Below are 23,606 nucleotides of genomic sequence, written 5' to 3'. Positions count from 1 at the left end.
AACCCATCAGTTGGAGGTTGCCTGACATTACCAAATTGTGATACTGTATCTGAGTGTCTTTTAAGATTTTTAGAAATTTGTAAAGGATCACTGGAACATCTAGTGACATTTGTAGGAGATCAAATCTAAAACAGCCAAAAAGGATCGACTACAACAAGGGAAATCAGTCTCTTCCTGATTTTGGCGAGACCACAATAGATCATTAAGAAAGTGGGAAAGGCATAAGGCAGTACCTGAGTCTAAAGATGAAGGAAAGCATCTGGGCCATCAGATCTGGCCTCCAACTGTAAAATTGGATCACTTTATCATTCAGTCTCGATGGATAAAGATCGATGGAGAAGGGACCCCAAAGATTCTGAAGATACTGCAATGCCTGAACATTTACTTGCCAGTAGCCGAAGTCTTGTAGATTGTGAAAATACCAATCTGCTTCAGAATTTAGGTAACCAGGAATATATTCTGGTCTTACTGATGTTTGATAATGAAAGAAGTATTCTGAGAATTGTTTTGCCAGATTCACACAAATCTTTGACCGAGGACCCACAGACTGGTAGATGATTTTTGGTGCTGTGAGACTGCACATTCAGTGAAAAACTGAATGAATGTGATTTTTCATGAAGCCCTGGCTTGCAAAGGACCCCAAAGAAGTTCTCAAATAATTTATGTGCATGTAGGACTCCTTTGACCATGCTCTGCCAGCAGAGAACTGACCGCATTGAGCAGTCCACCCGGATGTGCTTGAGTTGGATTCTAACAGAAGATCTGGGGTAGTATTAGAGATGAATCTTCCATTCCAAACCTGAAGGTTTTCCGACTACCAGGATGCTTTCTCCTTTGTCTCCTTTTCTAGTGGAAATTAGATCTGCGTAATTTAGGCCTTTGCATAGATGTTGTATTTTTAACCTCTGATCGGCTCGATAATGAAATGGGTCCGGAAATATTGGCTGCATTGATGATGACAGAAGACCAAATATTTGTACCATATGATGAAAGGATATGTAAGATCAATCTGAATGTAGGGTTTAATATTTGTTGATTAACATTCAGTTTAGTTTCTGGCAGATGAAGGGAGGTGAATGTTAAACTCATTAGTAAACCGAGAAAACCTCTTGACTACATAGGAGGGAGCAAAGATTTTTTTTCATTGATGACAAATCCCAAATTTTTGAAACAGGAAATCATAGTTTGTAAATCTGAAAGGACGTTCTCTTGTCTTGTGATAGAATTAAAATGTTTTCTAAGTGAATGAGGTTGTGAACGTCCTGAGATATTAAGTGTGTGACCCTATTTGGTAAAGCCCCAAAGTGCAGAAGAGAGACTGAAAGGAACTGCAGTGAACTCTTTGAATATTGTTTCCCAGTGAAACTGTAGATATTTCTGATGAGGAGGAAGGATTGGAACTGAAAGGTAAACATCTTTCAAATCTAGGCATACCATCCAATCAAGGGGTTGTAGACAATCACTCCTGATGGGATGTGCACTGGAAGCAAAATGTCTCCTGCTTCTATAGCCTTGGAGCCCACCGTAGCGGGTTCCATCGACCATTAAAGGCCTAATCCAGCAAGGGAGCAGGCCTTTAATGGCCGGTAAAGCCCGCTACGGACAGCTCTAAGGCTATTGCACCTTTCCTCTCCTAGAGGGCAGAATTTTCTTCAAATTTGTAAAACAAAGGCCTCATGGAGCCAATGGAGGTGAAATCCCCTCGGGCTCCCTGAGGCCTTTGTTCACAGCTGTTGCTATGAATAAACATTGGAATGTTGATGCCCCAGGCTTCTACCGGCCATTAGAAGCCTGGAGCACTCAACATTCCAATGTTCTAATAGCACGTAGGGTCTGGCCCAAATGAATACCCTTGTCGTTATTGCCAATATATTGGACAAGTGCTTCCACTGAAACCTTCACTGCCGAGTTTACTGAGGAATTAACAAACTGTTTTAAGTTATCCGTAAAAACGTGTCTTCTTTCACATGTATGTCCTTAGCAGATTGAGTGTGTTCAGATATTGTATTAAGTAGAAATTATAGTATAAAGGAAACAATACTCAGCAATGTAAATTTACAGTGAAATAAGAACAGTGACATTACAATGTAAAATCACTAATCTTTCACAAATGCAAAACATGGAGCCCAGTACAATAGAAAGGCCTTGTTTTCATAGATTGTATAGGCAGGCACTGCAACTTCCTGAAGGAAATGCTTTCAATAAAGTGTGATGTGCCAACCTCATGTTTCTTGTGAACAATTTCTCAGAGTTAAAAAAATAAAACACTCATGCTCAGCTTTTAACTGGCATCCTGACACAGTAGCTCCCAAATGTTTGCACAGAACGCTTTGAGCCCCAGAAGGCATCTACTGCTTAAATAAAGAATACAATAAATTTGAAACTGACAGCAGCAATTAGATCAGTAAATAAATTAGCACAGGAACACATTCACTATAACAGAGTGTCTCACAGCCTGAATTGTAAGCAAAACGCCAAATTACATACAAACAATTGTGTCAGCAAACGATATCAATGCTTAACAATTCAAAATTCAAATGTTAAACAGCTAAATTAGTCAAAGTATAACAAAGTAAAGTTGATTTACCTGACTGCCAGCAGAACGAGGACTGTTGGCGGTCTATATATAGAGTACTAATAATACACCTGTGCTATCAACATTTGAATGCCAATACCTAAGTCTGATGGGTATTGTAGTCTTTTTTATTGTATTCACAGTACTATGGAGTCTTTGTTTCTCAACTGGCTGCTCTTATATTCAATAGCAAAAACAACAGTTGATGGACAGAATGCAGACCAATGTCATGCATTCACCCCAGTACAGAGATCTGACCCTAAATCCATCGATTTTTTTTTGCTCACCCTGCCATTCCAGTTTGAACTCAGCCATATGCAAATCAGTCTTGACCCTGTCCCACATGGAAACAGTCCAGCCTGAACTGCCAAGCCAGGTCCTCCCTGGACTAGAAACAAGCATCCTAGGACCGGTTTCGGGGTTTCACCCCTCTTCAGCCGGGATAGCTTGATTCCAGTTGCATGGAGAGCACAGGACCCACTTCTGAGCATACCCGTCCCACTCGGGTGACAAAAGAAAAAACAACAGTTGATGGACAGAATGCAGAACAATGTCATACATTCACCCAAGTACAGAGATCTGGGCCTAAATCGATAGTTTTTGGTATCGCTTTGTTCGCCCTAAGTTGGCAGGGTATGCCCAGACGTGGGTCCCTTGCTCACTTTGCCACTGGATTCAAGATTGCCTGGCTGATGACGGTTATGAACCCGAAACCGATCCCAGGATGATTGTTTCCGGTCCAGGGAAGACATGGCTTGGCAGTTCGGGCTGGACTGTTCCCATGAGGCACAGGGTCAGACTGATTTGCATATGGGCATGTCTGAGCTGGGGTGGTGGAGTGAGCTAAAGAATGATGATGGATTAAACCCAGATCAGTTGACTGGGGGTGAGTGTTTCATTTCCTCAAACGCTCCGTCCATCATCCCCTTTGGTATCGCTCTTATATTCAATGGCAAGAAAAACAGCATATTAGTAGCCCCAATCTTGACATAACATTTTTCTCACTGGATTGAAATGATCCCAAGATGCTTGTTAAAGGGGCTGAACCTTATAACACCCTTGAAATTACTTTGGCTTTATAAACATACATATCTTGGCCTACTGAATACAGCCCCAAAATAAGAAGAGTGAATTACAATTTCAACATGGGGATTCTTGATGGACCACTTATACTTTATTTTATGTGATGGAATAAAAGTAATGAGATTAAAGGCTTAAGAAAGGTCTGACATGTAAAAACAAAATAACAGGGGAGCAAATAGCCACGCTGCTATAATTCCATTGTGGTTTTGAATCTTCAGAGAATGATACTGCTCATTATTCTGTTTAATTCTGACCCAAGTTCCAGAATGAAACTGGATGAATAAATTAAGCAATTCGTTATTAACGCCCCATCCTGATAGCTTTGACCAATCTGCCCTCAATCCACATGACCCAAGGCGAGAGAGCTATTCACATATGCAGCCAATATGTTGTCTGTGCACGTTAGACCTTCAAGGCTTCTACATATTAAGGCCCTACTGTTACCTAGAGTGGAGGAGCGTTTATGGAAAACAATTTAGGTTTGATCTCTTGGACATATTTCATGTGCTCAACCTTGTAGAGCTGCTAGTACATTTCAGACAAACACTTTACTATCCAGGTTTAAAAGTGCAATTAGCCAAAAATTGCGCGGTTCGATTTGAATCCTCACTCATGAATGCGCTGGAGGATGAGACTAAGCCTGTTAATAAGGTCAGTGAAATACTCTAGTCCGTACCTCAGGATGCTCCTTGATCAGAGACATATGTCAATCATTAGGAACGGGTGCCCTGGGTTGCTTAGACGATCTAATCAGCTTAAAAACATCCTTTTCTGTGACGTGTTGGAGTATTTACATTTTTCTAGTATTGATTAGGCTAGCAGAACTACCAGAAAATGTAAATTGATGAACGCTGTCAACCTTCCTGCATCAATATTATAGTCACAAGAAGATATGTGATGCCCATAACTAAGCCCACTATTTTTTTAAACTTTGAAGCATCTTTGTGCTCTAGTGCCACTGTTATTTTAACCATGTTGCATCCAATTTGCTAAGGACTGCTTTCCCATAACTTTTTTTAAAGGAATATTTTATTTATTGAGGTTTACGGGTTCTCAAAGCATTGTCAGTTTGTCTTAGTAAGCCTTGTATTCCTTTTTGAGGTCGAGTCGGCAAGAGTAGGCGCTGGCACATGTCTCGCTTGCAAGGACTATTTTGTTTACAAAAAGGGCTTGGAGACCTCCCATTGCTTAACATTTGTTCTGTTTCAGCATCACTCTTCTTTGCAGCCATCTTTAATGGCCAGTTCAGTAAAAAAAAATCATGGTTGAACCTTGCTGTGGAGCAGGGACCAAGCACAGATTGATTCAACTTAATCAGTGCCTGTCAGCTGCTCCAACGTGATTTAGGTACTATTTCTTGCCCCCTCCCTTCCCATGCCTGCTGCTCCCTCATAGCGGTACAAAAGGGGGTGGTGATGGACGAAGCATCAGAACCAATCAAACACTCCCACCCAGTCAACAGATCTGGGTTTATTCATCACCGTTCTTTAGCCCATTCTGCCACCCCAGTTCAGACATGGCCATATGCAAATCAGTCTGACCCTGTGCCTCATGGGAACAGTCCAGCCCGAACTGCCAAGCCATGCCTTCCCTGGACCGGAAACAAGCTTCCTAGGACCGGTTTCTGGCATTTCAGCCGTCTTCAGCCAGGCTTGCTTGAATCCAGTGGCAAAGTGAGCAAGGGACTCACGTCTGAGCATACCCTGCCAACTTATGGCGAACAAAGCGGTACAAAAGGCGGTGGTGAAACTGGGGTGGCAGAGTGGGCTAAAGAACGGTGATGGATCAAACCCAAATCTGTTGACTGGGTGGGAGTGTTTGATTGGTGATGCTCCGTCCATCACCAAACAATGGAAAAGTCGGCAAGTGCATAGATGGATATATTATGCCCCGTGGGGATTACTTGTCAAATACTCTGTTTTTGTACTCTGTGTGGGAGTGTCAGACTCTCCACGATAGACTTACAACAGTGTTATTTGCGATTTGAACTTATGCCCTTGCAAAGCCATTCTATCCACATGTGGAAACTTCAATATGTGGGGAATCAATGAGAGGTGAGAGAATAGGAGACAGTAGCTGACAGCAGTGTTTTGGACTCCCACGGTTCCACGGATACACATCCAACATTCCTTTCACGTTCATTTTCACTCAGGGACCCCACTGCTTCCTTAGCTTCTTTACACAAGAATAAATTGATTGGGCCTCCAATAGGACTTATAAGGATGTCTACACCATTCCTGTGTAGCCCACCAACAGCAAGAGTGCCATAGTGGTGCCACAGTCTACAGCAGGTACTGAGCGTAAGACGCTCCAGTCATGAAGTCACAAACATTTTGCATATTTTAAACATTGTTCGTTTTCTAACAGACCTGTAATATCTTTGAAGGCAGCAGTGAACGAGAAAATCAACCTCTTCCAATGGCCATGAAGTAAAAATTGGATGTTTCCTGAAGAAAGAAGAACATGTTAGTCGGCAAAACACAGAACTAAAATGGGAGAGCTTTATAACTGTGACACAAAACAAGACCATTTTGACTGTTGAGAACTGTCTTGGATCTGGGTGGTTGCCCAAACCAAAATCAAGCTTATTCCTTTTATTTATCAAAGAGTGGAAGAAGTGTTTCTTGTTTATATGTTCATTGATGCACCACTGTCAGACAGGATCAACCATGGATGAATATGTTTTAACTTTGTTTTAAAAGTGCATTTGACTATGAGTATAGAACATTGCGAGAACAGTTTGGAGCCTTGGCATGTAGACTTTCAGGCAGAGGGTAAAGAGTGGTTAACAATGTCCAAACAGAGTACACCAGGGCCTACCTCTTGTACACTGTGTGTAATAGGATCACCAGCAGGTGCATGGCCTCACTGACAGAAGAATGAAAGGCGAATTGATTTCAAGCATGTATAGGGATGGAGTCAAATGGAAGTTTACTGGTTTTCAGAAGAGAGTATCATGGGCAGTTCATTCTATTTGTTCCTGCATTTTTTCCGCTTTTGTGGTCAGCATTCAAGCAGGAAGTTGGCAGCAGCATAGCAATGGTGCAGAGGGCCTGAGGCAAGCAAAGGAAATGGGCCATCTTCCCCCAGCTTGAATGGTAAAACACTGCCACAATCAGTGTGTATTGGCTCCTCACACCTCTGGGTCCAGAGCCACTGCACCTGCTGTACTATTGATAGCTACACCCAGTGGGGAATTACATTTCTGTTAATGGCCATTTCCTATGGAAATTCGATTGCATCGCAGACTGATGTGGTGGGAGCGAGCATTTATCTGAACCATTATAGTGAGATGTCACAGGAACACTCCTGGAACAGAGGTTTTGGTACTTATTTATTATCATTCGTATTCAGGCTGGAACAAGAGGGGGCATCCAAATTACCTTAGTGCATTCATGTTTTTTGCTGGCAATAGCCCAGTGAAAAGGACTGCAGCTCTAAGACAAAATTAACTGGTCCTCAAACGATAAAAGTCTTGTTTTTATTGAGCTGCAAAGTCGATAATATGGGCAGGCCACTTAAAAACAATGAAGCAGAGTGTACGCTCGTAACAATGTATCAGTGTCTCAGAAGGGTCTGCACGGTGACACTAGGGATTAAATGTAGGCTCCTCAGCAACATGCTTGGGAGAAAGCCAGACTTAGGAGTCAGCAGTTAGACTCCACCCGAAGTAGAGTGCCCTCATGTACTGCAAGAGGTTCTTTCCAAAGTGCTATAAAAATGCACACCAAATGTACTAATGCACTAGAATTGACGACCCATCCATTATTCAAAGTTACATGTTGGTAAAATTATATTTCACACATGCAGAAGGACATTGAAACCATTGTGCCCCTGCCACGCTAACACAGACCAGTCAATGTAATACAGCACAAAGTAAGAGGGTGTTTAGACTCTAGTTTGCAGCTTGTTCAAGGGAGGTCCTTGTCTCTACTGCCCCGGGGAAGCCCTTATGTCATATCTAGATATCCCTGCCACCCTGTCTTTGCTAAACTCAGCTTAAATGAGACATCAAAAGAAGCGAGGAATGGTGTGGGACACCCTAGGTTTTAACTTAATAAGATATGTTTAATACGTTGCTTAATAGGGATGGGATAGAAATGGGATGGGATGGACAAAACGATTTACCATCCAGTTCAACAATAAATGGGGAGTTTTTGTGATGGGATGAGAGTGTCTGTGGCCAGGCATACATTAAATATGTAACTAAGGAGGACACTTGAATTTATCTAAAAGAGTAAATATTATCGAGCCTATGGTTAGAGTTACAACATCTACCGCGAAGGACCAGAACAGCCCCAAGAAGTGTGCAAAAATCATAAGGCTCCAGAGCCTGTGTGGGGTTGCCATATTCTGCTTACTTGAAGCCCATCTCTTGACCAAAGATACATATCAAATGGTATATTCAGGTGCAAACAAAAATAATGGAATTAACATATTCTTAAATATAACATGCTCATATAAAATATGAACACTAAGAGAAATAAGAAAAATACATTTATAAAGATGAAAGCCAACTTCTGTGGAGAACCAGAACAAGTGTTATGGTGTGTGCTCCCAGCAATGAGTAGGAGGTCCTTATTGAAAATGTTTTAAAATAAGTACTGCTATTTAAGGAAGGATGAGAATGGTGGAAAGTGGCTGTAATTTGTTAATGCCAGGAGAAAAGGAAGACACATGCAGTGGCAACACCCGCTTTTTTGGCTTTCCGGCTCGGACGACAAATCCTTTCTTAGAGATGCCCTTCCAAAGCTCACATGTCTTACTTTCGACCTACCATTGGAGATGCAGAGAGCCCATTGCTTTGGATCGTACAACACTGGGAAAAAATATACGTCCGCTCATTGTCTGTTTCCTACACCATGAACAGGCCTGTCAGTTAATCATAGTGGCTCGGACCCCTGGCCCGTACACATTCAAAGGTCACGAGATCAGAATTGCAGCAGATTTCTTGAAAGAAACTAATGACCATCGCAAAGCTTTCCTTTGTCTTAGAACCAGCTTGCGACAGCTTGTTATCAAGTATGGCCTCTTTGAACCTGCACATCTATGGATCACAAAAGATGGGATATCCAAGGAATTTTTTAATCCAGAGGGTCTTCGTCATTGCTTAGATAATCTTTCTTCTCAAAACATGGAATGTACTACATCTCTACAAGAACTTGAATCCCAAATCTCATGATGAAATTCTACAATACCCTCTGGAGGGACCTGATATAAACCAAACCGGTCTCAGATCGACCTGTTTGCTTCTTGGGAGATGGAGCACAGGCCCTTCAAGCCGTGGCTGCCCTCGTACATGAAAGAGACAGGAACAAATCACGCTCTCCTTTAAAGCTTTAAAGCCCTCTTCATCCAAGGAGGGTGTTTCCAAAACTTTGGATGATCAACCTTCCTACATCTATGAGAAGATAGATGATTGCTGCCTTTACATCGGGTGCAGAAGATAATTGGAAGAGTACCTGAATATTTGCCTAATTGGTATGCATTACTTGCTCCATAATGTTTATCTTTTCCGTGATTCCTTCTCTCACACACCCCTCTTCCTTTCCTTTCTTATCATATAACTATGATAATGTTTAATTGTTCTCATTACATTTTGCAAAGCTTGTTTGATTGTACTCTCCTTGTTGTAAATTTTATATAACACAGATTATGACATCTGGCTATATATAGATGAACTCCTGCTTACCTGTTATGCATTATTTGTCCCAAAATGTTCTTCTTCCTTTGATAATATTTAACTGTCACTACTATGTTATGCAAAGCTTGTTTGATTGTACTCTGTATATGGTAAACTTTATATGACACGGATCACTCCCTTCCTTTCCCTCCCTTTCCCTTCCCCTGGATCCACCTCTTCTCCATTAACACTACACTCTTTTAATGCTTGTCCTCTTCTCATCTCCCCTCGACTTTTAAATCTGACATTTACATCATTGACCATATATTCTTGACCTCAATACTGAAAATATTATTTCATGGGTGAGTGTCCCTGTTGACTTTGCCGCCAGATGGGGCTCCTCTGACGTGTATAGCCTGAAAGCTTAGACCCGCAGAGAGCAGTTCTATACCCCTAGTGCTACGCCTTCCCTGCGTAGCGCATTTGCTCCTTTCCTCTTCCCCTTCCTTTCTACAACCTCTCAAGAATCTCGCTCTTCCTCCTTTCTCTCTTGTCCTCTCGTGCACACCCACAACACTTTTACACTTACCCTTCACAATTCTCTAGTCTCTTAGGAAGTATCTGAGAGAGGTATTGCCCTTATTTTGGTCTTTCACCTTGTCCAGAGCTTTCTTCCTTTCCTTTTTCCTCTCCTTTTGTTCAGTTCCTTTCCCTTGCATAGTCTTCCCCCATTCCATCCCACATTTATTTTTGACATCCCATCACTTGCACAACTTTTACCTCTTTATTTTATTCTCTTTCCTTACTCTCCCCATAATCCAACACCTCTCTTCTCCTCCACTAGCTACTCTTTAACAACCAACCTCTGTTGATCCCCAATGCACACATGACAGCGAACGTTTACTCTTCCTCTCATCCACTACGCACTGTCTCATTGAATGTCAAGGGTCTCACACATTACATTAAGCATAAGAAAATACTCTCTTATTTACAAATGAAAAGAGTTGATATTGCCCTTTTACAAGAGATGCATGTGGATGCATTGGTATCATCCAAGCTATGACGAGAATCGGTGGGAAAAGTCATTCATTGTGGATTTATGGCACAGTATCCCACCATTGAGAATCAGTCACGGAAATGTGGAGTTTTATCCTCTTACACAAATCCCTGCCAGTCACAACTGTCAAGACCTGGATTGATCCAGATGGAAGATATGTCTTTGCTAAGTTAAAAATAGGAGATAGGACCCTCTGTGTTGGCTCAATATATGCCCCAACTGGAGCTAAACGCTCCTATCTTCTTAGCGTAAATCGCCTACTAGTAGAAATTGGAGCATCCAGCTATGTCAATGGTAGAGACTGGAATCTTGCCCGTGATGCAGTCTTAGATAGGACGGCCCCTTGGACAGGTGTAACGAGGGAGAGAGAGCCTTATTGGGAGACATAACATTGGATCAAGGACTGGTGGATCATTGGAGTCTTTGTCACCCCACAGGCCAGGAGTATACCTTCTTCTCCTCTGCTCATGGCACTCAGTCTAGGATAGAGGATTGTCTTATATTACACTGGGTAGTTGCAATTACTAGTGAATCCCATATATTGGAAGCTGCTCTCTCTGACTACTCTCCAGTTCTCCTTGCTCTTGACATATATTTAGCTACCCCAGGCCGTAAACCATGGCGAATGAACATTTAGAGATACCCCTTGTACCAGGGTAAGGTCCAACTATGTTCTCATCTCTCTGACTACTTAATCAATAATAAAGCATTAGTTATTTCTTGTAAAACTGTTTGGGAGGCTGCGAAGGCAACTATTTGAGGACAGCTGATGAGGGATGTGGCAGAGACCAGTAAGACGCCATCCCTACGTCGCACTGAACTTGAAGATCAAATTACGCGTCTCATGCGCCTGTATTCTTCCCATCCCACAGTGCCAAATTGCCGATGCCTAGACCCAGCTACAATGGCGCTCAATAATTTGCTCACCTCCAAAGCAGAGTATGCCCTTCAGCGTCTAAAAGGAAGACACTATGAACAAGGGGAGAAAACAGGCCGTTTACTTGCAGTTCAGCTTAGACAGTGGGAGGCAGCCATGGCTATCCCTGCCATACAATCGAAAATGGGCATTATTCTTACTAAACCCCAAGACATAGCCAATACTTTTGCATAATTTTATGAAAGACTCTATACCCCTGACACTCTGGCAAGTGAAGACCAATTAACCACCTACCTTGCGGATATTGATCTCCCACACCTCACAGACGAAGGTAGAGATTTACTTAATGGTGACATTAGCAAAGTAGAAATTTCTGCAGCCATTGCCAAATTACCATACCATAAATCCCCGGGAGAAGATGGATTCCCTGGGGAGTATTATAAATGGTCTGGTGAGGAAGTAATTTATACTTTACTTGCAGTCTTCCAATAAGCTGTTCAGGCCCTATTTCTAACTGAGCGCTGATTGCGGTTACTCCTAAACCGGGCAGAGACCCACTTACCTGTGGTAGTGCAAAGGAAAGTCACGCACTCAAGCACACAAAAGTTCAATGATTGGAAGTCCAACTTGTTTCAAGTGATAGGCCATTGATAAAGAATAAAACCAGTCCACTGAAGTATAATTCTTCCTTTACTTCAAAGTCAGGATTACAGACAGAGAGATCCAAAACACCGCAGTCGACACGTGTCTCATCCTCCTGGACTTTTTCAAGGCTGCAAAGTCACTGTAATTCCAAATATTGAACATTTTTCAACATATCCTAGTGAATGTCACTACTAGCCATCACCCTATGATTAACCCAGCAGTGTTAGTAGAACCCATATAAAGAGCATAATCATCATTGGACCAAAAGAGATAAGTTGCCCATATTCCGTGCTCAGAAAAAGGTGCTCCTATTGAGAGAAGTGGGAAAAATTAGTCCATAAGATTCACCATGTGACACACATGCCACCCCATAACCAATCTGTGAAAAATAATGTGAGTCATAGAGTACTGCATGTACAAGACCGTAGTTTCTAGATGCAAACCTCCACCAAAAGCAAACACGAATGGTGTCATACCTAAACAGCAGAGAGTAACTGTGAGTATTGCCGTCTCCTCACAGCTTCCGTTACATTACGTAGTTTTTTAGCCTGTGTGTTAAACCTTTTCCAAAATGTCCCAGTCATGAAAAGTATTACTGGGTTGTCTAAAGAAAGAAGCAAGAGAAAAACCAAGGAGGAACCAGAGTTATGAACTATCTAAAATACTTGGCTTAGCTAAGGAAAGTAATCAAGCAGACGGGGATCAGGGGTCACAATAGTAGTCTCATATAAAGACACTTACCCCTAAGCTCTGTCTATTCCTTTATAGTCAGGGAAAAGTATGTGGGCTTGACCTTGATAAGTCTGCTATAAAAAGAACAGAATAGAACAGTGGGGCGTGGCGTACATCCGACATAATCCTGGCCAGGTGGGCCGATCTACAGCAGTAAACAGTCAGAGCGGCGGCGGCACTTGAGTGGCACCGAAAATCCGGAGGCGCGTGACCGTGGCTTGGCGGAGCAACAATCGGAAGATGGGAGCAAGTGTCGGCAAGATGGCGTCCCCCTGGGAGCCCTAGGCGGAGACGCTGCCGTGGGTCCAATTGCGGATGTGAAGAGGAACAGCTGCCCGAGCCTTGCCTGACATTGGGACCGAGGCGCTGTGCAATGAAGACGCTCGGCCCCGACGGAGTGCAGGAGGCAGGTGGCGGTGCATCCAGGCGGCTGCCCCAGGTCCATGCGAGCGTGGCTGAAATGATCAGCAGCGGCTGGGCCCTTGGGAGTGGGACATGAAGAAGAAGGGTGCTTGTGCGCCAGTGAGGGGGCACACGCCGGGATTCTGGGAAGGCCCCAAAGAAGTGCGGGGGCGGTCCGTATTCCCCCCTCCCTCCAGTGTACAAATAAGTGGGCGCGGCCTCCCGTGGTAAGAGAATACAGCCCACTGTGGTGCGTGGTGGCCGTGAGTGGTTCGGCCCAGTTGCGAGGCTGGTGGAGAGTGCAGAGAACAGACGCCCATCGGCCGTGGTGGGCCCAAGCCTAGCGCACACTAGCGTGAAAGGTCCTTCAGGAGGCCAGGCAGCAAAAAGACTGAGCAGTGTCCGCACCCACGGTGAAACACGGGCGGGACCCCCTTGACTGTGGCCGGAGCCTCTAGATAGCAGCCTTCGTTCTCCACGGACAGTATCATGGGCCGCACCAAGGGGATGGGGCCCGGACAGGCCAACCAAAAAGACACATACAGAGTGGTCATGATGCGAGACAACGGGGCGGTCGGAGGAGTCTCGCAAGAGGAAGTAGTTGATTAAAGCCCAGACCCGACCCTGAAAGACATTATGAGGGCCATCCACGAACTGAAAGGCACCCTAGAGCCAAAACTAGATTCTGAATCTCTTGCAGGCGGATTTCCGCAAAATGTCCGACAAAGTGGCCACAGCGGAGGCGGATATTGGAAGCATTCAATCAAAAATGAAACATCTTGAAGATCAGGTGATGACCCTCACGAAGAACCAAGCGGACATCTATGCCCAGCTCAAAGACCAGGAAGGGAGGGCCTGGCGCAATAATATCTGCGTAGTGGGGGTGCTGGAAGAAATGGAGGGGCCGGCCGTGGACCTATTCCTGGAGGACTTAATTCTGAACCATCTAAAGCCGAAACGTCTGTCGCAGTTTTTCTCGGTGGAGCGAGCCCACAGAGCGCAGGGGGGTAAGCCTCGACCTAGGGCCCCACCCCGCACCATTATCACCCGTATCCCGAATTTCAGGGATAGAGATGTCATACTGCATGCGGCGCAGATGCATGGAGACCTCCAGCACAAAAATGCGATGATCCGGTTCTTTCCAGACTTCACGCTACATGTCCAACGCCAGCGACGCTCCTTTGATGGGGTGAAAAGAGCCCTTAGTGAGCAGAACATGAAGTACATGATGCTCTTTCCGGTTCGACTCAAAATCCTTGACAATGGAAAGGCGTACTTCTTCAACAAACCGGAAGAGGTGAGTGACTGGCTGGAGGGCTGGTGCACCGTGGGCCACAAAGGAGGGCAAAGGCAGTCGGCGATGGAAGGGGGTGGCGAGGAGCTTGACCAGGAGGCAGGGGCTTGTCTAGCAGCTAGAAGCACCAACAAGGGACAGTTAAATAGGATTCTTGCTTAAGACTATAATCACTTCTTTGATGCACCGGCGGAAGCAAGTGACTGGCTGGAGGGCTGGTGAACCGTTGGTCGTAAGGGAGGGCAGCAATGACCCGGAGTGAGGCAGGGTCGCGAGGAGACTGAGCTCGAGGGCAACCAGTAGCCAGATGCAAGAGCAGCGGACAGATAAGTGACTTTGGAATACTCCGCACAATGCTGTACTTGCACATTGGTTTTAAGATCACAGACTCAGGGCTTCCTTGAGTTCTGGGAGGGGGACTGTGGGTAGTAGTACTTTCCGGCAGGGAGGGCCTTTGACCTCTCATTTGTCTCCAGCATGGTGCTTCTCGCGGGGGGGCCTGCTACCTCTCAATTGTCTCAGTGATTCCATGGCATGTGCATTACTCCTTTCCTCTTATCACTAAGGGTGGATAGGCTGCCCCTATGAGTTGCTAACAAGACTGCCCTTTTTTTGACTGTCACAGTGTGGGCAAGTAACTTTCATAAGCAGATATGTACTTCTTAGAGCTGGCTGCTAGTCCACGGCTTCTCACCAATGTATCTTTCAGGATTGTTGGGGCGACAGGCGCTCTGCAAATTCAGGTGGTGGGAGGTTGGGGACTCACCTAGCAGGGCTGCAGAGAGGGGGGAGTTGGGTTTATTGTTTAGGTTGTTTGGGGGGATAGGACACACGCTCGAGAACTTGATATCCAACAGTTGGTGGTGGAAGACCCCGAGGGCACAGAAAGAATGAGGGGTCACCTCAATACTTTAAGACCTACTTTGTGCCCAGTACAGAGGGCTTGTTTTTTCCATAGGGTGAAGGGGGTTGCTTGAGTGTGCATTGTTCTTTATTTTTTGGGTATGACAAATATGACTAGTTTGACGGAAAGGCAATCAATGTGTACATGTTTTGATAACTCCGTGTCTGAAGATAAGGTGGTCAACTATTGTGTCCTCCCCTTGGGGCGGTCACAGGAAGTTCCCCCTGCAATTGAATTCCATGCAATGGGACGCAATGGGAAAGACAACTACACAGGGGCTTAAGCTTTTGTCATGGAACGTAAATGGAATGGGTGACAAGATCAAACGGGGTATAGTGCTCCAATTTTTTAAAAGATACTCCCCCGATGTGATCCTTCTACAAGAAACGCACTTGCTTGGGAATGCCTGTAGGGCCATGTCGCGGTGGGGTTTTCAGTTGGTGGCTCACTCTGCTTTTGGTTCCGACTTTCGGGGAGTGGGCATATTGGTTCGGAAATCGTTCCCCATGACCATCGACTTGGTGCGCACTGACACCCTGGGTAGATTTGTGGCCGTCTCTGAGACCTGGGAGGGGTGCATGCTTAATCTCCTTTCTGTCTAAGTGCCGCCGGGATTGCATACCCAAGCCTTTGCAGACCTTGGGGAGTTCCTCTTGGCTTTGACGGATGGCAGAGTATTGATTGGGAGTGACTTCAATTCTATTGTGTATGATACTCTTGACCGATGGCCACAGAAGGCCTTGCCGCCCACCCGCAAGGCAGATCCACAGCTTTCTTGGGGCGATGGGTCTGGTGCACGTCTGGAGGAGTCTACACCCAGCCGAACAGCAATACACTTTCTACTCGGGGGCTCACCGTAGTATGTCCTGTATAGACTACATATTGACGTTCGCCCATCAAATTGGCTGCATGAAGGAAATACAGCCCTTGGCTAGGGGCATCTCCGACCACTCACCTATTCTGTGTCATCTGGAGATGGGGGAGCCCACAGAAGGCCGTGTAGCCCCAATTAACTCCTGGTACCTCATGACCCCCCCCAATTAGAGATAAGATAGTAAGTGAGTCGGACCTCTATTTCCAAGAGAATGACGGGTCTGTTGACTCAGCGATAACACTGTGGAAGCCTATAAGGCTGTCATAAGGGGAGTGGCTCTGGCTCAGATTTTGGGACAGCGAAAGGAGAAGTGTGCAGATATGACTCGCTAAGAGGGAGAAATCCTCTCTTTGGAGGAATCCCTTTGGCTTGACGACTCAGTGGAGATGCAGCAGAGAGTGCGCATTAAAGTCAAGGAATACACCAAATAGGCGACAGAGGCTCCCAAGACGCACCATAGGGCCACACTCAGTAGAATCTATGACGTTGGTGGCAAGGCTGGCAAATTTTTAGCCTGGCTAGATCGTGGAGACCAGGCCCTTAGAGTCATGGCTGAAATAGAGTCAGATTCTCTCTCCCGCCTCACGGCCCCCCAGGATATAGCAGATGCATTTGGCCAATACTACCTGTCACTTTATATGTCTCGAACTCCACATACGGAGGAGGAGGCTTTCTCGCTCTTGCGTGATATCTCTTTAACCTCGCTTACTGTCGAGGAGCCCTCCGATCTTTATCTAGACATCACAGTCGCAGAGATTGAGAAAGCCATCTACGACTTACGCGGTGGGAAGGCATCGGGCCCTAATGGCTTGCCCATTGAGTTGTTTAAGCTCACTACGGGCAAGATGGCGCCCTATCCCACCGCAATGTTTCGGGAAAGCAAGAAGGGGGGATGCTGCCCGAGGATCAGCGGCTTGCTAATATTGTTGTTATTCACAAAGCAGGCAAGCCGAGTAACAAATGCTCCTCTTACAGACCCATTTCGCTACTCAACTGCGAAGCGAAAATCCTTGTGAAGGTCCTTGCCACCCGGCTGCTTGGGGTCATCACCCGGCTTGTCCACCCAGACCAGTCGGGATTTATGCCCAATAGAAATACCTCCCTTAACTTGCACAGGCTCCACGGAGTACCACGGAGTGCTGTGCCGGGCTAGCACAATTATAGAGGATGCCGTTGTGGTCTCTCTTGATGCTGCTTGGCATTCGATACCATCGAGTGGCCCTACATGTTTGCTGTCCTTCATAAGCTGGGCTTTGGGCCCGAGTTTACGAGCTGGGTTTGGCTCCTCTACCTGTGGAAATGTGGATTTTTCTGGTCAGTTATGTCCCCTATCTTGGACCCCAACGGTTCTATGTGCATGTCACAAGTACATGTATGTTTCCCTCCAGTTCCAGTTATGAAGACGCAAATACATGTGCGTCCACCGTCAACATGTCCTCTGTCAGATCCGCCATGAATGGGCTGGATATTCGATTCCTAAGTATGAAAGGCCACCGACTTTTTATGGCTAAGTTACTCCATTTTTGCAGTTCAGGCAGAGTAGGCCCGATTCTGTCCTCAAAGCCTTTCCCTGCTCTCTGCCTCTGACAGCATCAGTTTGAGCCCGCATCTGTATCCATGAACTTTGTCCTACTCCCTGTGCGGCTAACGGTGCCTGCCTCGGCCAGTTTTGCCTGCCTGCCAAGAAACCGTATTTCACCTTCGAATTATCTACTTTGCTCCTCAGCCGATGCATTCCTGTCTAGTAGTTTAAGTAAACATTCTTCCAGCTACCGAGCAAAAGGGCCCGGCCTCGCTGTCTTCATGCAAGTAATTCATAGCCCTGTTACCATGGAAAGTTTCTGCCCCTTGCATCTCATATAGACACTTAGACGCTTGTACACGCACTCACAGTCAGTATAGAATAGATTTTGTCCGAGAGCCCTTCCCTTGTGGATAACACAGTTCTTTAAACATAGGATATTAGATATGATTTGGGATTAGGTTGACATAACCCCAGACTTTTGTCTCCACATGTAGAGCTAAATGTCAAGTCCCTTTCTCCCTCTAGTTGCACGTCTATCACACGTCATGCTGCTGCGCGCGCATCTCTGCCAAGTATTTCTGCTGACATTGCGAAATCATCTCCAGGTATCCACCCACACATGACAAATTACCCATTATCATCAAGTGGACGCCCACATGGACGCCCACCTTCACGCCTACTTACACGCCCACATGCTCTTATCTCATTCTCTCTTGCTCTCTTGCTTACGTACAATTGAGAAATGTATATATACTGTACTCTGTGAATAATGTTTTGAGAATATTGAGAATACTTTTCAGCCCCGTCCAGATCCTTTTTGGTGATGGAAATATTCTCCCTTTGACTCGAGTTATTGGAATAAAGCCCTTTATGAATCTGATACCACAGACTCAGCCTCTTGCTTTATGCATGATCTTATTGATATCTGAAAAATTATGACAGCGTAATATTTTATTTACCACAGAATGGCGCCCGAACAGTTTAATCTCTTTCCCCACACGCCGGAGATGAAGGTCCAGTTTTGCCCCCTTCCATAGCCGTGATGGACTTCAAGCGCGCACGTTGCGGGTCTTCCCGCCAACTCCCTCAGGCCAATGAAGGGGACAGACTGCGACCAGGCATCCATACGAGGCGGTGAGGAACGCAGATTGTCTACCCAGAGCCCACCTGCGAGAGAGCTGTGTCCGAGGTATACAGAGGCCCACCAGGTTTTCGAAGTCCCGATGTCCAGAGGGTCCGATGTCCGCAGTCGTCGAGTCCAGTCCATTCTCCGAGGCCTTCCGTTTCAAGGAGCTACCCGGTGAGTACCATCGCCGGGGAGGCGTGTTGACGCGCACATAGGTTGTGCCGGTCAAGACGGATTTGGGTACACAAATCCGGTCTGCACTGTTTAGCAGTGTATATGTACTGTTTAGCAGTATATCAAGTATTCCGAGGTATCTAGTTATGGTCAAGAATTATGCTTGGTGATTTAGTCATGCAGACGATCATCACTGTTGGTCATTTTAGGACACAAAATGTTTAATGTTTAATGTCTAATGTGTTAAAAAAAACGTCCTGCATGTTGTGGTATGAATGACTGTTCATTATTGTGCCTTTTGTACCAAGTGTGTTCAAGACAAAGTGTTCAAGATTAAGTATCAGATCAGTTGTCAATATGCCGCTCTTTTCGAAATTAAGACAGATCACTACTAGAAAAGGGGTACTTGAAGAAGCAGTCCCTATTCCTCCTAGGGACACTCCAGGGCACTTCATGTATCACAAACATGGCTTAGATGCCATACTATTTCTTGATTTATGGGTGGACTACACCAAAGAATTACCAGAAAGTCAGAGGTGGCCCGTAGCTGGGACCTGGGATGCAGAATGCATTATGAAAGTAGAAGAAGAGTTATGGAAAAGGACAGTTGGAAAGTAACAAAAAAATGTCATTGAATTATGGCATAAAGAATTGCATAGACGCACAGAGAAAGCGCTCAGAAAAATAGAGAAAAAGTAGGGAGGATTCAGACAAAGCCCGAGAAAGCGTATTAGTTGAGGAAGGTATCTGAGTAAAAGCAGAACAAGTAGACAGACAACGAAACACTCTTATGAAAGAGGAAATGTAGACCAGCTTGGAAGGATGCCATTGAGTTTTTGGCGCAAGGAGTGACATAGAAGGACAGAGTAAGTGTTTCACGAAGCAGAGAGAAGTGGACTGGTGTCTGGAAAAGCCAAGGATGAGATGTTACAGGAGGAATTAGAGCTGGTAAAATGAGCGTAGGCTGACAGAAAAAGAAATACTGACGTTGCTGGTATTTATCCCGTCCTTTCAGAGGACCTAGCAAGAGTGGCCCCAGTAGAAAGACCAGTTATAATACATATATTAATTACATAGTAGCCCAAAGGTTCTTGAGCCACCCACCAAATGAACAGCGCATAGCTGGTGTTTACATGGTCCAACATTTGACTACGTTGTCAATAGGAAATTGAGAGGGGTGCAGCTAGGGAAGGAGCAACTCCTGTGATTTGATGACACCCCTAATGTACAAAGTGTTAACGGAAAGATAATTAATGAAAAGTTTAGCTTGAAAAAAGAATTGTGGGTATTTCGAATTTGCAAATTGTTCATGAATACAGGTTTGTGTTCTTGGTGGTCCAGTGAGCCAATGTGCTGGGTCAAGTCGGTAAGATTATGACCCCCTGAGTGCAAATTGTATGTAAAAATAATTTTTCAATTGAGCGAATTATTGCAGTTTTTATGGAATTGAGTAGTCTTTTTGTCTTTGACAGCTTCAGAGTGAGGAGAAGGTGGGGGCCGTGTAGAGCAGAATGTGATACAGAAATCGGAGTCAGATTCTGACCTTGTAGCCAGTGTAGGTGGGGGCCGGTGAGAGGAGCAGAACAGAGGCACTGCTTAGAAGGCTTCTCTGACATCGCATCTGTGTAATGCCTGCAGCTGGAGAGCCTTGGGGCCAGGAGTAGGAAAAACAAACAAAAGATGGCTGGCAGCCCAGGCTCAGGCCGCGCTGAGGGGCTATTTTTAGCTTCTCTGATAAGACAGGGCAGCTGAGAAATGTAAGTCGAGAAAGATTCCCTTGTTCTATTCTGTGCAAAACAAGTGCCCCGAGGAAATGTCTATGGAGAAGATTTGTTTTATTTTTTAGCAATTGTTATATTGCTTCTGGCCAGAAAGTAAAATGTTGCTCTTGTTTGGAATTTTAAGGGCTATGTGCCTATATAAAAACGATTTTCAAATTCAGACATTTTTGAATTGTGGCCACAAGCTGCCACCAGTTGCATTGGATAAATGATCCAGTGGTTACGGGTCTGTGAGGAAAGATGTGAGATGCATCTTCGACTAGGACATGAGGGTACATTGTGTACAAAGAAGCATAGCACATTTTTATAAAAAAAAAAAAAATAAAAAAAAAGAGACAGGTTCGTGTGTTCGTCATTTTTTGATTATTGTTGCTGATCCTGTGTGTCAGACTTGACGCGGTCATCATTGGGATGACCCACTGCCAGATGGGGTTGTATAGGGCAGGTAAATAAGTTATTGATTATAAGCCTGACAAATTAAGCAGGCCAGAATGTTCGCATCTGAGCTGTAGGTACTGTAATTGCGCATCGCTGCTCATTTATATATGTTAGTGTAATTGTCTATGCTTTCTGTGCCTGGTATACTGATGGCTTGGCATATGTATTTTATATATGTTTTGTTTTTGTGTTGTATTGACCAGTCTGTTTAGCGTTTAATACCAAGTTCTCCTGTGCAAGTACAGAGATAGTCGTGACGACGGCGATCTTTGCACAGCGCTTGGCTGGAACTTGTTCACAATTACTAAATTTCACAGACGTGATATTACCTTTATCATGCTGTCAAAATAGCAGACAACACGTTATCAGTGTATGTCTAATTGGTATTGGAGATGAATAAAAGAAGGAAAAGTTATGCAAGACTAAAATATGTATCACATGACTGCCTTTCTCTTATAGACAGGCAGCCTCGGTCATATGTTTCCAGATTGGACATTAAGGAACAATTATGATCTGTGCACTTGCATCTTAACTCTTGAAGGCCTGTTTTAAATAAGGACTGCCACCACAGAGTGACAAATGAGGCCCGGTATTTAGGGTAATGAGAAAATATCTGACAGGATTTCCTTTTTAAAGTTTGCTTTAGTAAGCTCATTCTTGTGAGTGGTGGCCCCAAAAGTTGACTTGTTTTTGAATTAGGCTATTTATTGTATAGGTGGAAATTATTGCACAATGACTGATTTCTTTAGCAGATAAATTATTAATTATCAACATTAACAACTGTTCTTAAACTTGGTTTTCCGAATATTTAGGTAATTTAGCATTCCTATTAGGGCCTCCTAGCATTAATATTGACTTCAGGTTGGTGTAGGTTCATGTAATAGGGACATTTGCATATGAGATGTCATTTGGCCAGCTTATGAGCTAACACAATGAGGTTTGTACATTAATTTGAAGGATTTCTCGCCGTTTCACATACGCTGTGTATCTCCTATAATTTTGCTTACGCCCAGTAGCTACACACAGGGATTAATAGTGTTGACAAGACACAGGGTTTGATAGTGTTTGACAGCAGTGAAATCTGTTTCAGATTTCCTCCTGTCAAAAAGGGGGGGAAGGAGGAGAATATTGGCTTTCTGCTGGCCCCTGAGGAGGTTCGCTTCCCGCTAGCCCCTTAAGAAATTAGCCCCCTTAGAAATTAAGCCGAGGAAATAGGTATGGTGCTTTCCCCTTTTTCTCATGTTTTATTGTGATCTTTCAGGGGAATTAGTTGTGGGCACCGGAACGTATTCAATTGATTTCTGGTTTTTCACAGCCCAAGACACAAAAAGACTAAAGTCCTCAAGAACACACTGTGGCATTTGAAGAATTAAAGAGAGCTTTATGCCAAGCACCAGTTTTAGCAAACCCTGATTACAACAAATCGTTTATGCTTTTTGTGACAGAGCGGGATGGAACAGCACTATCTGTCCTAACACAAGATCATGCAGGAAAACACGAGCCCTGTGCTTATCTTTCTAGTACATTAGACCCAGTAGCACAGGCTTTGCCTGCGTGCCTAAATCAGTTGCAGTAACGGCCTTAGCCATAAGACAAAGTGACTCGATAGTGCTGGGCCACCCTCTGACAGTACAAGTACCACACGCAGTAGAGGTTCTCTTGAACCGGACACAAACACAACACCTGACTGTAGCTAGACTGACGGATTATGAGCCAACGTTATTTCAACCACACATAGAGATCAGACGATGCAACATACTGAATCCTGCTACCCTTTTGCCCTCCAGTACAGAAAGCGTTTCACCACACAACTGTGTTGAAGTAATACATACCGTGACTAAACCAAGACAAGACTTGACAGATGTTGCACTCCCAGACCCCGACCTAACACTATATGTTGACGGCTCATGCATGAGGACAGGGGCGGGAGAATTAGTGGCAGCATATGCAGTGACTGCTGATACTGTAATAATAGAGACTAAAAGAATAGACATATTGTCAGCACAAGCAGCAGAGCTCATCGCCCTGACACAAGCGTGCATAAGAGCTAAGCACCTGAGAGTAAACATTTACACCGATTTTCTGGCGAGAAAGAGGTTTCTTGACCTCTCATGGGGCCAAGATACAGCATGGCCCCCATATTCAAGCCCTTCTGGAAGCGATACATTTACTAACAGCCATAGCTATCCTAAAATGTAAAGCACATACTAGAGCCACAGATCCCATTTCCCAAGGCAATGATCTGGCAGACCGAACTGCTAAACAGACAGCTCAGACCCCACTAGACATGACAAAATCACAGATACTATCACTGTCCAAAGCCATGACAGTTAGGGATCCTTCCAGGGATGTACAAGACATTCAGACACATGCTACTGTAAACGAATTAAAGAAATGATCGGAACAAGGAGGGGTACTGACTGATCAAGGTTGGATGACAAAGGGCAAATCCACATGGTTTCTTTCTGATTCAAGGGTACAAGTGATTATAAATAC

At 44.6% G+C, this 23,606-nt stretch overlaps 1 protein-coding gene across 1 annotated transcript in view; it reads right to left on the bottom strand.

The window, feature by feature from the left end:
* The window catches only part of LOC146862774 (uncharacterized), a 1,246,959-nt gene that overhangs the window by 650,944 nt on the left and 572,409 nt on the right, over positions 1 to 23,606 (bottom strand). Inside the window, exon 9 of the mRNA XM_085642072.1 lies at positions 6,028 to 6,105. Coding sequence (XP_085498198.1) covers positions 6,028 to 6,105 — 78 coding nt within the window. The remainder of the gene's footprint in view (positions 1 to 6,027; positions 6,106 to 23,606) is intronic.

Source organism: Triturus cristatus, chromosome 2_2, assembly GCF_964204655.1.
Source record: "Triturus cristatus chromosome 2_2, aTriCri1.1, whole genome shotgun sequence".
Taxonomy (NCBI): Eukaryota; Metazoa; Chordata; class Amphibia; order Caudata; family Salamandridae; genus Triturus; species Triturus cristatus.
The sequence above is the reverse complement of the archived record's forward strand: the minus strand, read 5'-3'. Positions and strand labels throughout refer to the sequence as shown.